Source organism: Euprymna scolopes, chromosome 17, assembly GCF_053919585.1.
Source record: "Euprymna scolopes isolate OS-2025 chromosome 17, ASM5391958v1, whole genome shotgun sequence".
Classification (NCBI taxonomy): Eukaryota; Metazoa; Mollusca; class Cephalopoda; order Sepiida; family Sepiolidae; genus Euprymna; species Euprymna scolopes.
The window spans coordinates 78,369,101-78,385,986 of record NC_136498.1 but is presented as its reverse complement, the minus strand read 5'-3'; the positions used below and the strand labels follow the sequence as shown (position 1 = coordinate 78,385,986).

Below are 16,886 nucleotides of genomic sequence, written 5' to 3'. Positions count from 1 at the left end.
ATAAAATTTGATTTTCTTAGTTAAAAATAAAACTGCTTGATCAATTTATATAATTTTTGGAATATAACATTTTTGTTCTGCCATGAGTGCATACATCATATAGATTTTTTTATAGGGGGAATTCTGGACAAGAATCCAAAATACTGCATATATTGTCTTCAATTATTTGTTTGAAAAATATCTTTTTACAGATCTGGCTGTTTCTACATTGCAAACATCATTCATAAATACCTATACATTTATTTACAACAATACTTTGAGCAAACTACCATACATTTTACCGTTTTTAATACTGATCTCGGAAGCAAGATGTTCGCCACTGGAACTTCATCTGACAATACCATTTCCAATACTGACTTCTGTTGCTCAATGATCTTATCCCTTCGAGTGTTAAAATGCATTCTACCAACTTTGATTAAACCTGTCTTTTATGGATGACAAAGCACGCCAGTCATACAATGTTTCTGCATCGCAGTCAGCCTCCATAAATACCTGTCTACTTATTTACCAGCAGCACTTCAAGCAATTTACTTTTTTTTTTATACAAACATTGTTTTTAATGTGAAAATAATACTTCAAATAACTTTCAAAATCTGACATTTAAATAAGGTTATTTTAAAAAAAAAAATTATCTGAAACAAGCAAGATACTGTCCCCATTAAGATTTCATTTCGAATGGAAGAAATAACACTGAATATTTGTCGATTAGAATAAAGCATATTTTATTTTAAAATTTCACATTTTCCAAGGCAGATCTTGCAAATGCAAGTAGAACAAGGTGCATTCTAAAAGGTTTTGATGAGGATTTTTTCTCAAGAATTGGATTTAACGTATTCTCTTTTCTTTTTCTGAAAATTTGTTTAACATTTCATAAAACTCTGTGTCGAATTGTTAGCAATCTCTATTTATCGAAGTTGGAAAATAACAGCAGAAAATATTGGCATCAGGATAAATCATTTTGGATTAACTTAAGAGTTTTGAGTCATCAATTTGAAAAAATAAATTACAGAAACAGAATTCATTATGAAAGGGGAGTGGGGGTGGGGTAGTTGTGTTGCGTGTCCAGAAGAATCAAGTGTAACAAAAAACAAAACAAAAAAAAATTATAAAAGATTTTACATTTGATAGAAATAAAGTGAAAATTATATGCAAAGCAAAAGTTATTAGAAATAATAATAAATGATAAGTAAAAAAAACGTTAAATGCAGGTTTTTAAAATATTTTGTCTATTTTTAAATCACAGATCTGAAACAGCATTCTGGGAGGGGATGGGTGACAAGGGTTTTTGTAAGATGATTAACAAAAGTAGAATTGCCTAAATCTTCTAAACTAACAAATTTAACTGGAATAAACAAAAAATAAAACAAGATACAGTAACTTTATGAAATGTTTGGCTTTATCTACCTATAATTTTCCATTTCAAACTTTAAACAATTTTTTGTTTTCAATTAATGTAAGCTGGTGAATTTAGTCTATAAAGACAGCAATAAAAATATTTGTTTTTCTTTTTAAATAAATAAAATTCCACACCTGATTTCATGAGTAAAAAAACAAAAAAAATAAATAAATAAAACATGAACTTTTAAAAGTATCTCGACTTTTCTAAGAGAAAATTCCTATGAATGATAAAGAACAAAAAATTGTTTGCAAGAACATGACATAAAAAGGCACACATCAACATTGTGTCCATTGGAATGCATAGGAAAGGGGAGGGGGGACAAACAAAACCATTTGATTACTAGAGAATTGATATTTCTCCAAAGATTGCAGAGCTAATAAAATCCATACATTTGAAAATCATTCAAATTTCATTAAAAAAAAAAACATTAAAATAAATTAGTTTGTAATCTTAAAACCTGCCTTATTATTGAGATTAAAAAGAGAGAAATTAATAACTTGGAATCTAAAAAAAAAAAAAGATTGCAAAAGAAATAATTAAAAATAAATAGAAATCAAAGGTGACAAGAAGCTTAAAAAATATTGGTATTTATTTAAAAAATTGAAAAGTTAATTGAATATATATTTTGTAGACAGCCGAACTTATTCTAGTTCAATTGTTACTTTAAAAACATCGTTGTATTATAAAATAGACTTCTAAAAAAACAAAAAAAACAAAACTTTATAATAAGAGAAAGGACTCAAGATACAGAGCATTATTAGGTAATAATTACTATTGGCAACAAAAATTATTTTAAACAAAATACAATTGGAAGATTAGTAAAAAAAAAATTTAATTGGAGGTATAAACATTTTAAGTTTTCTAACTATTGATTGTAAATAATCAAGTGTTTGGTTCATTACTTCCTGTCAATAAACAAAATGTCTGACACCTTATTTACTCACAACCAATAATTATGAAACTTGAAATGCTCATAACTTATATTAAACTTTTTTTTAATAGAAGCAATATTGTTTTTGACTAATGTACAAACCAGGTTTCCTTAAAAATAATTTGTCGCTAATAGTAACATTTATTCATTAACAAGTTAAGGTCTGAGCTAAAAACATTCCAAGTAAATTTGTTCATTTTAATTTTGAAAATTTGACTGTCAAATGTTTTCAAAAAAAAAAAAAAAAAAAAATTGTGCTTATTTATAAATTAAAGGAAACTTAAAATTATTAATCCCTATGGCATCCGTAAAAAAAAAAAAAAATGATTCAGAGTCGAAAGGAATAAGAGCACCATGTTGTGAGAAATCAGGTGTGGGTGGGTGTGCAAGCTGAAATAATTAAAAAAATAAATAAATAACTTACCTATTTTAGCATCTTACTTTTCAAAAATAAAGCTTACTTAGCAAGCATAACAAAAAAATAAAATAAATAAAATAAACAAAAAAAAATATCTATATTGTTTTGGGGAAGATCTACCACAATTCAATTTGAAGAAGTTTTTTTTTAATTATTACTCTCATTAGATTAGTAAGAAAGCTTGCCTTTATGAAAAGTCTTTTAAAACCCTGAACTTTGCTGAGATTATCTTTAACTGAACCTGGGATCGATTTCTTTTTAAAGATGACCACATATAGACCAAAGTTTTCTCACGTATATGTATTCATATATAAATACAGAGATATATTTATATTTAAATATATGCATATACAATCACATACATGCGCGCACACACACACACAATTCCATCATTTTTTCAACAACCACACAACTTTCATTCACCGTTACACTAAGGACATACATCTCAAAAGACGTACTCTTTAATTCTACAAATAGACTGGACAATACTGGAATAGACCACTTTTACCCAAGACCTCTATCCCAAGGTTGGTTTTTATTTATTTCATTTATTAGGTATTTTTTTTGTTAATTTTTTTAAAATTATTTAAATTTTATTCAAATGACAGGCAAAAAAATCTGTTATCTTGAGATCAGCTAAGCATCTTCTCGCTTTCTCTCTCGTACAGCTGACAAGTTTAAAAGAACAGTGGTCATCATGTCCGGTCATTCAGCATTTTTCTATAGAATCCAGTGCCCCACCCACTGTAATCAGTGTGTTTGTGAGCTCCTGTTAAGAACCTTCAGCAGCTTTCAATTCTTTTATTTGCTTTATCAAATAGGCTTTCTCGTCGTTGAATTGTTCATCCTCAGATCGATCTGTATGAAACTTGGTTAGGAAATCCACAAGTTTCTCCTTATTCCGGAGTAAAATGTCAAGAATCGCTTTCGGTTTGTTTGGATTTGCCACAAAAACCTGAAACGGGGAAAGGAAACAAGATATTAATTTTGATTTTCAATATTTAAAATACTAGTGATTGTCCTGTATTCCTCCTATATAAAAAATAAAAATAAAGAAAAATCTGTATGACGTACGTACCAGAGATGGAAAGAAAATATCATATTCCAAAAATCATAAAAATCAATCAAGTAATGTTCGTTTTAAATAAGAAAATCAAATGTTATTTATGGCTATCCAAGGAGCAACTGTCTCGTAATGCTATTTTGACAAGTTTCAAGGAAAAAGGGAGATAACAACATAATTCTAACTTGCAAGATTTCTGTTGTAATGCCTATGAATTCCCATTAATTGCTTAAAAATTATTTTATAAAAATAAAACTACTTGATCAATTTACCTGATTTTTGGTGTATGATATTTTCTTTTCATCACATATGTACCTCATACTATACAAATTTTCCTTTATTTTTGTTTTTTAATATAAATTTAAAAAGCACTAAAATATATTTTTTAAAATTTTTTTCACATTTGACAAATTATGTAATTTGTGAAGAAAAACTTACAATTTGCAATAGAAATTAGATTTTCATAAAAACAAAACTTCTTTTTTATAAAATTGTATGAGAATAACAATAAAAATGATTGCATTTTAGGCAACTTTGCTTCTAAAGAATTTCATACAATATTAATAACCAAATCGAATAATGAAACCTAAAAATGGGTAAAAACAGAGTTGATAATTTTTTAAGGACTTGGAAGGAATGATGAACCTCTAATCAAAGAAATAAATCTTTTCAATATAATTTTACAAACTAAAGAGAAGGTTTAAAAGGCAATACATCATATTTAGAAAGAAAATTATTAGAGGACATTTGGAAAAATTTTTCCTGCAAAAATAACTGATCTTTTTAATTTGTACAAAACACACAATACCAAATTGAAAATGAACACTTTCATGGAAGCTGTGTTTTGGAAGCATATACTGAAAATTTAAAATATTCTCCAAATTAATTTTAATATTGAACATTTAAAACATTTTTTGTTTATTTTTTTTTTTAGGCATTCACATTTCTAAAATTTCAAATCGTTCATAAACATATTTTTAAATCTTTCAAAGTTCTATCCTCATATTTCAGCTACAGAATTCTTCAGATGTGAATTGAAAAATTAACTTTTATTAAATTCACAGCCATGTTCTCATTGTTTCATAGAACAGCATCAGTGCAAAGTATCGGAAATATTTCTTGCAGTATTATTGAAATAAATAAAACGGATTTAGTCACAACTTTTAGATGAGAGTTTATTTTTGCCACATATTTTTTTAGGTCAATACCTAAAAAGATACTAGACTACCCATGACCCGGTGAGTCAGTATGTTATATTAGCTATGGAATTAATGTATGAGCGTGACACTTGTGACGTAAAGAAAATAGTTTTTTGTGACACAACAGAAACATTTCTATGAAAATATATTAAAATGAAAAAAGAATATTCTATGAGTCATTCTGTTTATAATTGTTTATTTTTGAAAAATAAAATTACAGCTATTGAATTTATAAGTGGTTTGCCATACTTGTAGGTAAATTTGCACTGAACAGATACCATAATACTTAAATTCAAATTTTGATATATCTTAATTTAACGCGAAAAAAACAAAAACAATTGGGACGCTGAAAACGTACACAGTAAAACAATACGTTTAATTGTTGCATTGATTATTTATTTGTAACACAAATTTAAAAAAAAACATTTTCGGGGTTATTTATTTATGTTGGTAGTGTAGAAGAAAATGTATGAATGTTTTTAAGAAAGGTGTATTAAAAAATGGAGAATAAATTTAGAAAAAGGAAGGCGGTGGGTAAATCGCCATTGTAAAATGCTCTTATGGTTGTCAACGGGTTAAAGTAGATTTATTTGTAAGAAAATTGCGTTAAAATAACTTAAACGTAATATGGAAATGAACAATGTAAAAAAATTGCAGAAAGTATTAACAATTGTTTATTTGGATAATTTAAATGTGAAAAAAAACAAAAAAAACAATTGCGACGCTTGAAAATGTACACAGTAAAACAATACATTTTATTGTCGCGTTGATTATTTGTTTATATACGCATGCGCAACCGAAAGTCGTAAACCGGATGTTGGGTTACAAGGTCGTTTGAGTTTTATAATTATATAGATTTATCAAAGATAAACTCTTGATTTTTTTTTAAGTATTCCCTCTTAAGCTTGAGAAAAAAAATAATTTACAAAAATGTTTGGATTAAATTTTACTAGTGGCTTTTTGCTTTTAAATTTGAATTTTTTAACACAATAATAAATTTACATAACGTAAAAGAAAATATTTGTGATATGAACCCAGATCGCCTGAATGATGATAAAAATCAAAGTTTCCTTGAATAATAGACCGAGGTTGTTTGAATAGAGAATCAGCAGCCCGTAGTCGTGTCTTTGTTATGCCAAAATTGATTGGTCATAAATAGAAAACATAGATTTGTTTGTTTTTTATGCAGCACATTTGTAATAGTTTGCTTCAATAACATCAAACAGTTTTTTTGAAAGATTTGGTTATTCCACACAAGTGGCTGACGATGAAAACATAGAAGAATGTAGCAAGATATGGACACGGGTGTAGAAATAAGTTTAAAAATAGAAATTTCCATGTGTGACTCAACCACCTTGATGGTCAGATTTTACAGTAGTAATAGTTATAATAATGCTAACTTAGAATTTTCATTTTGTGAACAATCCCGGGTAATTCCGATTGCCTTGCTGACTTCATTTGTTTGGTTAATGATTCAAACCAAAACAAGGAAAAATAACTGCAGCTAAGTGGATTTGAGGTTGATAATATTTTCATACCAATATTGTTTCGCTAATCAAATCATGTAATTCAAGAGAATGGTAGTGATTTATTGTTTTGGGTTCACTGAAAGTTGGGATAACCTTTGAGGTCAAGGACCAGAATTGGCGTTAGAAAATTGCATGATTCCATAATCTGGCAGTGACCAATCGATGACGAATGGATTATTACGTAGTGATTACTGATTGGCGGCACCCGATATAAAAAACACTGGGATAAGCAAATTTTGGCAGAGTCTGCTCCCAGCTGCCAATACCTCCTCCCCCACACTGCCCGCTAACTCTCACTCTCACTGACCACCAAGCAATAGGGACACTAAGAGAGAAAAAGATAGAGAGAGAAAAAGAAGAAACAAATTGTTTGTCGCAGATAGATTTTTTTCTTTCTTTTTTTTTTAATTAATTGTAACATTCAACTGTAAATATTTGCGTTGTTGGAAAAATGTATTTTGAATTTAATTTCACTGTATAATACCAAAACATTGTAGTTAGAAGTTTTATGTGATAATATAATTCTTGTAAAAACAAGAACAAACGACTGGAGTTTTAATTTATTGTCTACAGGATTTTTAACTTAACTTTTAAGCTGAACAGTCCACTTAAGTTATTTTTTTACAGGAGACAGCGAACGGAAAAGGCATCTACCCTAGCGCCAAGAACAGGCTATGATCTGCGGATCTAAAAGAAACACAGCGTGTGGTGTGCGCCACACTTATTTCCCTGGAAACTTTGAATTGTTTTCCTTTGTTTTTTTTTTCTTTTACTTGTGGACCACTTGTGGAAAAGGAATAACTAGAATCGCGCATCAAAATCTGTCATCGTAAAGACGATCAAGGCCAAGTGGCTGAATTTTTTTTTGAGTGTTCCAAAATCAGAACTACCTAGAACTGCACTTACGTACTTGTGAACACTCTTTGGAGTCTTCGTCAGGTTACACATGTAAGATTAGAACAAGAAAAAGAAATTTTCTGTTTGAGGTTAGAGCGATGTTTACAGGAAGTTACATTGCAGACACAATGTACAAAGTGAGATGTGGTGAAGAGTATGGCAAAGTTTTTTTGGCACATGAGCTGCTTGGTTTCGGACACCTCTTGGAACAAAGCATATTGTTGGTGTTTTGTAATTGTTACATTATTCACCATCCATCATAACCTCCATACAGTCTTAAGAGATAATAGATAACCACTGTAAGGGTTACAGTGCATGTTATTGTGCAGCCAGGGTTGCGCAATCCCAAACCAACTCTCTCCTGAATTGGCACTCCTTATATCCAATGGCAAGGAGATGTTCAGGATGACTAGAAACAAGGCCAAACTACAACACCTGATATTTTCAAATGATTATCAATTTTAATACTGACGACCACCACCACCACCACTTAACTTCAATAATTCAACAGAAACTGGTGTGTCAATGTGATCATACATTTACATGATTATGAAATTATATTATTACAACTACAATGAAAAAAAGATGATAACTACTATCATCATGACAGAAAAAAAGCTGAATATCACTGTCTACTGCTATATCGCCATCTCCACTACAATGACTACTGCTGCCACCACTGCTCAGAGACATACTTACATGTTAATGAGAGGCTCAGTTGGTTTCAATCAAGATTACAAACCATCTGGTAGGGACTGATGGGGTTTTTCTTATCGAATGTTACAAATGGCTTGTTTTAGTGCTATACAAAGTTACAAGGATACATACAGTTAATTCCGAAATATTTTAATTGGCTAATACTTTTCTTCTAATGAAATTATTTGACCCCTATCGCCCAGATTATTTAAATAAAATTTTTTTTTTATATTTAATATAATTACCCAACCTGCTTAACTTGTAAAAAAATCCCACCCCTTCACTGCAGAGGTTCCTAGATGTCAGAAGATTTTTTACTCTAATAGCTTCTTTCTTTGGACTGCTTGCCTTTGGAATTCCCTTCTTTCTCTCACAATACCAACATGCAGAAATTTAAATGTAATATGAACAAATATTTATCTGCTCAACTTCCAAACCCAGATTGGCTTCTATAACTATTATCAGTAGCCCTTTATACTTCAGTAGCAGTATGTTTTGTTTGATGTGAACCAAATGAAATGAAAAAAAAAAAAAAAAAAAAAAAATTGTTGAAAATTCTATCAAAGTATCAAAAAATTCAAACTTACTTTGAAAACATGAAATGCTTCAAACTGTATATTGCGGCTTTTTTCACGTAACATATTCATCATCAACTTGAGGTTATCTGGATTCGTGATGTAACGAGTCATAATAGTAAAATTGTGTCGATCTAACAACAATTCTCCCAATAACTAAAAAGGAAAAATAAAAAGTAGAAACAATCTTGAAATTATAAAAGGCATTCAAGATAAATTTAACAAAGAAGGAAAGAAGAAACGTCATATGTTGGCCAATAACTGATGTATTGTCAAAATTCAATGTGCATCTCTTAGAGGATATATCGGCAGAATACAGTGATATAATGCATTTAATGAAGCCTCCACTCTGGCCTTCAGGACATGGAGCACATGGCCTTGATGGTATCTTTTGAGACACGCTTGAACACCAGTTTTATCCTTGGCGTTGCAAGTGGTATAATTGGTGTCTTTCTCAGCAGAGTCTGATTTATAATTAATCCATCAGATGAGTTGATGGAGGAGAGTGCAGATCTTGCGACTGGTAAAGTCATCAAAGTTTTCAGTCACTTCTGGGTTTTCCTGAAAGCATGATACAGAGCAGAGTTTTGCTAGATGTATGGTCTTCTTGCAGCCACTCTTTTCACCCAACACTTGATAACAGTAGACGGCAACTCAATATCTCTATCTGAATTGTGTCTTCTGAATCCTTAGTTTCTTGCTTTTCATAAAGCCTCTTGAACCTTGATGGTGAACAGTTGGCCCTTGCAACTCTTGTATGAGGAATAACAAAGATTCTTGTTTGGCACTTTCTTCATAAATAGTCACTACTTTAATGCCCATCTCTATTCCCAATATACACATTGCCTTCTCTGGATTTTGTCGCTCTTTTATATTTTTGCTACAGATTTTGTTGTGCGGATACAGTCAGAATGTCTGCTTTGATCCTGCCTAATTGCCATAGCTTTCATATCACCATTATCAGCTCATGACAAATCATGATGCCAATCAGTTACTTTCAATATTCCAGTGTTTTCCAATCGCCCATGGTCTCCAGCACTCAAACTCACTAATAGTACACAGAAACAGCTATCATAGTTTACCACTATTAAACACTTCAAGTGTTTCTGAAAGTAATAAAAAAAATTATAAAATTTATCCTGAAGACCCTACACTTCCGAGTTTTTACATGAAAAAAAAAAAAAATAATAATTAATCAAAATTTAATATGATGTAATTTTGGATGATTTCAAGCAAATATTGTTTAACCAGTTGAAAGTAGAAATCAATGAAGAAATCAAAGGTCAAATATTGCATTAGGATAAACAAGGATGAAATGTGCTTCTTTGGTTGCCCGGCAACTATTTACTCTCATCAGTTTCTGCATTTTCTTCATGTCATCTTTTAGTTATTTTGTTCCAAAAATATTACAAAAATGTAAAAATGTCTAGCATTTCTTGATAATGGCTACACTATTAATCAAGATGGCCATCATTATATAAATAATCAGCTGAAAAATCAACTCCAAATGTTTTAATAATAAAACTTTACTCATTAACATCATCTCTTACTAGGGTGATACACTAATTCCAATGCTTCTCTAACAATAACTCAGTTTCCAATATCACTTCTTCATTGGAGACGAATCTTTTCCCTAGAACATTCCTGAGGTCTGTAAAAGTTGGATGCAAAATCAATTTGAAGCACAATTCATGTGGCTTTGCCATCATTGTGATACTGTGCATCATCCATTTTCTTTTTCACTGTTGTCCATGTTGGGTGATTTCTTCCTCCAAATACATTAATAGTAAAAAATGAAAAGTAGTCTGATTGTAGTTTTCTTTAATAAAATTCTTTTGTAATGTTTTCATCCTTTGTTTTAAAAAAAGTATTTGCATCCTTCTTTTTTTTACAATTCCTCAAAGTTGCATACCTTTTAGCGTCCCAAATTCTTGTATGAAAAAAATAAACAGATCTCTTAGTAAAATGGAGTTATCTTCTTCAGCTCAATGACAAATTCTAGAAGTGTGCTGGATCACTGTTTCATCCACTTTAACATATTCATGCAAAAACTCTTTTTTAGTTGAAACAGTTGCAAATAATGCTTTGATTTATTGACACGTTTTTTATCAACTTTCAATAACACATAGCAAGCCATTGCTTTGCTTGAACAGTAGTTTTCCCCATCAGAAAGCAACGCTTTATCAATACACAAAATTTTTTTTTTTTTTCCATTGTTTTGAAAATTTGCAACAGTAGCTTTACTTAAATAATTGTAATTTGTAAACTAATAATTTGATTGGATTCACATTTTGACATGTTATTTGAAGATTATAAATGAACTTATAAACTTGATTGTTTTCTTTTATTAATCGCATGAACTATATGACAGGCCTGGAATTTATTAAGTGGAGTGTTAAAACAGATGACACAATCATGACAAGTGCAAAAAAAAAAAAAAAAATGCTCCCCCCCTCCTCTCCTCCCAATACTCACCTTTAACGCTTGTCTTCTTGTAACATAATTCTCAGAATTTAGGAGCAACTGATAGGAATGGAATACTTTATCATAATTATTCTCCAAAAAGTCAGCGCATAACATTTTGTGTTTTGTAAGTAATTCCTGGAAAAAATGAAAATCAAAAGTAAAAATTAATTCCATAGGAAAAATATTAAAAAAAAAAAAAAAAAAAAAAAAAAACTTTTTTAAAATCATAGCAGGAGTTAATTTTTCTTGATGTCTGCAAAGATAAACCTTTAAAAGCAATGTTATATTTTTAAACATTAAAAAGAATTTTCCACATTAAAATGTATTCTTTACATTAACATAAAATATTAGAATTAGCTTTTTCAAATGTGTTTCACAATTTCACAAAGTAATTTGTTTTTATTAGTGGTGTGATCAATCATAAAAATATTTTATTTTGTGTAAAACTTTATTTTAGTTGTTGGTACTAATGATAAGATAAATATTTACTAATTTTAAACTGCCAGTAAAAATAAAATTTACAGATCACCTCTACCCATCCACAGGTGTAGTTTTACGGTTGTGAAAATATATGCATATATTACACGACTCTTTACAGTAAACCAAAAAAAAAATAAATTTACAATTAAATACTTAGAAATTTGAAAAAAAAAAATAATCGGAATTTAAATTCAAAACAGATTCAGTAATTGTATCAGAATTTGGAAAAGATATTGATATCATCCTATCACTATTGTTTGCAAAATTAAAAGTCACCAATACTACTTTACATTTCTCAGTATATAATTATTTTTAATTCTAAGACAAAACCAGGTCAGTGAGGGTTGGGGACAGGCGTTGCATGGAGAGAAATATGAAAATGATACAAAGGATTTGTAATGCGAGTCGTAAAGACAAACTTAGATCTAATGACCTCATAGGAAGATGAAATCTGGAAAGTGTAGAGAGATCTGCGAGAAGACTACCATGTTATGATGATGATGATGATGATGATGATGGATGAGAGTTGTTGGGCTAGTTGTTGTAAAACAGTTGAGGTAGCAGGTTCAGTTCACAGAGGAAGTGTAAGGAAAACATGTAAGGAGGTGATAAGAATGGACGAAAAAAAAGCAGATATAGATTCGTTTGGAAATCAATTTCAAAAAGTTAACATGTAAAACAGATGTTCAAGCGAATATGATAATGATTTTAATTTGAACTTCTGAAAAATTGAAAATAATTACTTTTTTCTTTCTCTTCTTAAGAACCATAACATAACCTTACCTCAATGCTCATAATCCACAGATTTTTTTTTTCTGATCACCATACTTTTCCATTAGATATTTTTTAAACAACCTAACACTAAGCTCAACTACAAACTGCTATGATTGCCCGACAGCATTTTCCTTTTTTTTTTTGTTGAATCTTGTTATAAAGAAGATTTTAAAAATCAAATTTTTATTCTCAACTTTATTAATCGTTATTAGTAGGAAATTTTTCTTACCTTAAAAGTCGAAAAGGCATCTGAAGCGATGTCGAAAGTTGAAACTTCGACATAATTAAAAAAGTTATGGAATTCTTCAGAATAAAGCATTATTTTGGCAAGGGCTTCGTAACGGCAACATTCTCTCAACATCATACCACAGTTAAGTGCAACCTCTTGTTGTTCATAGCTGATAAAAAGAAATTAAGCATTCATCAATTTGATATACATAATAAAATGGAAGAAAGGAGTAAATGAATGGTACAATATTCTTTTATAAAGAATAGAGTTCTCTTGTGTTAGTAGCAAGTTGGTTAGTGCTTGACAATACAATTAGATTTGATCTGGTGCTGGAGTTTTGAATCTTAGCATGGATACACTTGTTGTGTCATACTATAGCATCATGATACAATGAAACAGCCGTCTGGTTGACTATATTATATATGGTTATAGTTAGCTAATGTACTTCCTAACTTCCTGTGTGGCTGCTACTGGAAGTGATGACAAGGCAAATCAGTTCCTTCACTTTTATTGTTCTTCAGTATTTCTTTTGTGAAGTGATTTATTGAAATAAGATATAAGAAAAAGACATTAGTGAAAAGTATGTAATAAAAATAAACAAAATTATACAAATAAAAATAACACAGTTAGCCTTTATTTGCACTTTTATTAACAAAATTAAGAAATTTTTATTTGAAATTTTATAAGAAATATGTTTATAAAATTATAAAAATGTTATTTTTTTAATGTTAAAAATAAGCTTTTTTATTTGAATTTATATAATAAATATGTTTATGAAAGAATAAAAATAAAATTATTGAAATCAAAATAACAAATGAAAAAATTAAAATCAAAATAACAAAATTTCAAGCATCATAAAAATTTTATCCAATACATAATATTCCCAAAAGATTTTAAAAAGTGTTTTCAATAATTCTAAAAAAAAACTTATTTCAAGACTAAAAAACTTTTCAATGATTAAATGATCAGAAAAACGTAATTTCAATGATTAAACAATCAGAAAAACGTAATTAAAAAAGAGTACATGCACAGAGGAGATATAGACGCGAGAGAAAAAAGCAAAGGAACTGATTTGCCTTGTAACCATTTCCGGTAGCAGCCATGCCGGAAGTTAGGAAGTGTGTTAGATGACTATAATCTTACATATATATCATTAGCTATCATTCCAAAACCAAAAGATGTACTTATTTTACACTCATAGTATTTTATTCATATGTATGTCTTACACATGTTTCTCTGAATAGTGGAAATTCACCAGACAGCTTAAAGACAGATATGTGCTCCTTGGAGAGGGAAAAAAAAAAGTTGAAGATTCCCACCCCCTCCCTCTCGGAATAAAAAGGATATGATGTAGAAAAAAATTGATTTAAAGAAATGGAAATCTTTTAAAGTTCAAAAAAATCAAAAGACTAAAAATCTCTTATTATACAATATATAGGCACCCTTCTGGAAAGAAAACAATTTATTGGAGTAAACACCAATGAGAATATATACTAGATAATAAATATAATAAATACTAGCTGGTAAAACCAGCTTGATATCGTTTTGCAATGTTCAGTACTTGAAATCCAAATTTTAAAGCTATATATCTATAAAAGTGAAATTGTGTGTCTGTGTGTGTACATTTCCCTACTAAACTACTCTGTCAATTTTCAGTCTACAGACTTGAGATTTGACATAAGGGATATTGAGATTTAGGAAAATCTTTTTAATCGGTTTTCGGCCAGAAATTTGGCTGTCAAGGGGTCAAAGTTCAACGATTTGACTTTGAAAACTCTACCAAACTCCACCACTAGTTTTGGATTTAAGCACTTGAAATTTTAGATGTAAGTTACCTGGACATGGATCAAACTTTTTAACTTGATTTGAGCCTAAAACAATCAATGTTAAGGGGTCAAAGTTTTTAAAAAATTGACCTCTGTGGTCTCTACTCAGCCAATTTTTGGTCTAAACATTTGAAATTTTACATAAAGTGTATTCAGACATAGGGCAAGCTTTTTAATCGGTTTTTGGCCAAAAGTTTGCTTGCCAAGGGGTCAAAGTTCAAAAGATTTGACTATTGCAGTCTCTAGCAAACTATTTAGCCAATTTTGAGTCTAAACATTTGAAATTTTACATAAAGGGTATTCAGACATGCAGCAAGCTTTTTAATCAGTTTTGGGCGAAAATTTGGCTGCCAAGAGATCAACATTGAAAGAGTTGACCTGTGTAGACTCTACCAAACTCCGCCAATTTTGGATCTAAAGACTTGAAATTTTAGATGTAGGTTACCTGGACACGAGTCAAACTTTAATATATATATATATATATATATATATATATATATATATATATATATATATATATATGCAAGCAAATTTATGAACAGTACATAGGGTCCGAGCAAAGCCGGGCTGAACTGCTAGTAATAAATATTTCATAAGTTTCTTACGAACACATAAAAATTTCACATTTATAAAAATAGATAAATATTAACATCTTGGTAATGTTGATTAAAATTTATTAATCTTTTATATAAGTTCCTAATGAAACCAAAAAAATGTAATTAATTCACCTGAGAAAAATATGGCATTATTAACAGGAAAGAGCAAGAGAGGGGAAGGAGAGAAAGAGAAAGTGAGTAAGACGGCCAATTAGCCAGTTACCTGTTCCCTTTCCTTTTCTCTTTTGGCTGCTGGTAAGAATTCTAATGTTAGAAGAAAAGCTTTTTTTTCATTAAGTTATTTATTCTATTCTTAAATTATTTTATTGCGGTTACAAACCTATTGCAGATATATATATATATCAATAAGATTATGAATATATAACAGCAAACATTAATATTTAATATGAACTGTTTAAAAAATAGTTATTCTAATTATTCATATAAATAATTCTTTGGATTGTTCATCAGTATTTCAAAATACTGTGTTGTATAATTGCTTCAAATAACAGTAACAACTTTTAAAAGGAATGATAAAAGTAAAAAAAAACTTTTGCATTTATTTGCGTCAATAAATAATGATCGTTATTGTAAAACTACCTAACAGCAACATTGGAATTTTGTAAATCTGTACTCGATAGTGCCGCTAAAAATATAGTATAAATTCTTACCCCTTCATTAGTTCAAATAAAATTTCTTGATGCGTGCAAATATGTTCCACTGTGGGTGTCCTGGAACCTATCTGTCTCCGCAATAAGTTGTTGAAGATGGCAACAACATCTTTTCGACCCTTAAAATAAAAAATAAAATCAAGTTAGCTATAAAAAAAAAATTACCAAAAACAAAAAAAAAAATCATCTTAACTCTAAATCACTTTTAATAAGATTTTATTTTTATTTCTTTTTTTAAAGCAAGCACATATAACACTGCTCAACAGTTTTTTACTTTTTGAATGTTGTCTAGCTTTCTACAATTGATTACAGTATTTTTTGCACTATTGAATCAATTTGTTGCCTTCAGATCAGGTTTTTGTGCTAAGTTGATTTGGAAAAAAAAATCGATTACATTTTTGTGGTATTATCAACTGATTTTCGTCAACACAAATATTTTGCCAACAACATATATTGATTAGCTGATAGAAACTCGATTACTGTAAACTGAATGGTGGGCATTGATAAAAGTAAACGTCAATCGCATGTTGCTTCACCATTATTTAAGCTTCAGGGCTTAAACTTTCGTTTCTTCAAACTCTTGGAATGCTCAACAGCAGAGAGGTCTATCTTCAGATTTCAATAGTAGTTGGCCATCATGACTGTGTCTCAGCAACCCTGATACCTGGTCTCCATCTCTTTCAGGTCCTGATGTAATCTCTCCCCTTGCTCATCACTCAGGGAACCGGTCCATATGTGAAAATAGGTAATGCATATTGACGCTCATGTTGCAGCTAAGGTTTCTGAAAGAAGTCAGCATGTTGTTGGCAAGTTTTGCGTAGTTTCTGGCCTTATTGTTGCCAAGAAAATTCTTCACTATCAGAACAAATGTCTTCCACGCTTCCAGTTCCACTTTGATCATTGAGTTTCAAATTTTGGATCTCTGATGAGCTGCTGGGTCTGAGGACCGTCAAAGATGCCAGTTTTCAACATCCCCATGGGTAATCCTGGAAAATCCTGGCACAATAAGTGAAGCAGTCACCATCCTTGTCTAAAGCCTTGATGAACTGCTTGATTAAGCCGAGTTTGATGTGCAGTGGTGGAGAGTATTCTGTCTATCCATCAGAGGATTGTTAATGATGCTCTTTTCTTTGCAAG

The 16,886-nt window shown here is 30.0% G+C and overlaps 1 protein-coding gene across 2 annotated transcripts in view; it reads right to left on the bottom strand.

Annotated features, from left to right (window-relative positions):
- Positions 1 to 3,244: 3,244 nt before the first annotated feature.
- LOC145296817 (protein Mo25-like) overlaps positions 3,245 to 16,886 on the bottom strand; it is a 102,800-nt gene continuing 89,158 nt past the window's right edge. For both annotated transcript variants that reach the window (XM_080142902.1, XM_080142903.1), the window contains exons 4-8: positions 15,750 to 15,868; positions 12,657 to 12,825; positions 11,183 to 11,308; positions 8,720 to 8,863; positions 3,245 to 3,703 (exon numbers count right to left, since the gene is read on the bottom strand). In XM_080142902.1, the coding sequence (XP_079999028.1) occupies positions 3,521 to 3,703; positions 8,720 to 8,863; positions 11,183 to 11,308; positions 12,657 to 12,825; positions 15,750 to 15,868 (741 nt within the window). In that variant the 3' untranslated portion in view covers positions 3,245 to 3,520. The remainder of the gene's footprint in view (positions 3,704 to 8,719; positions 8,864 to 11,182; positions 11,309 to 12,656; positions 12,826 to 15,749; positions 15,869 to 16,886) is intronic.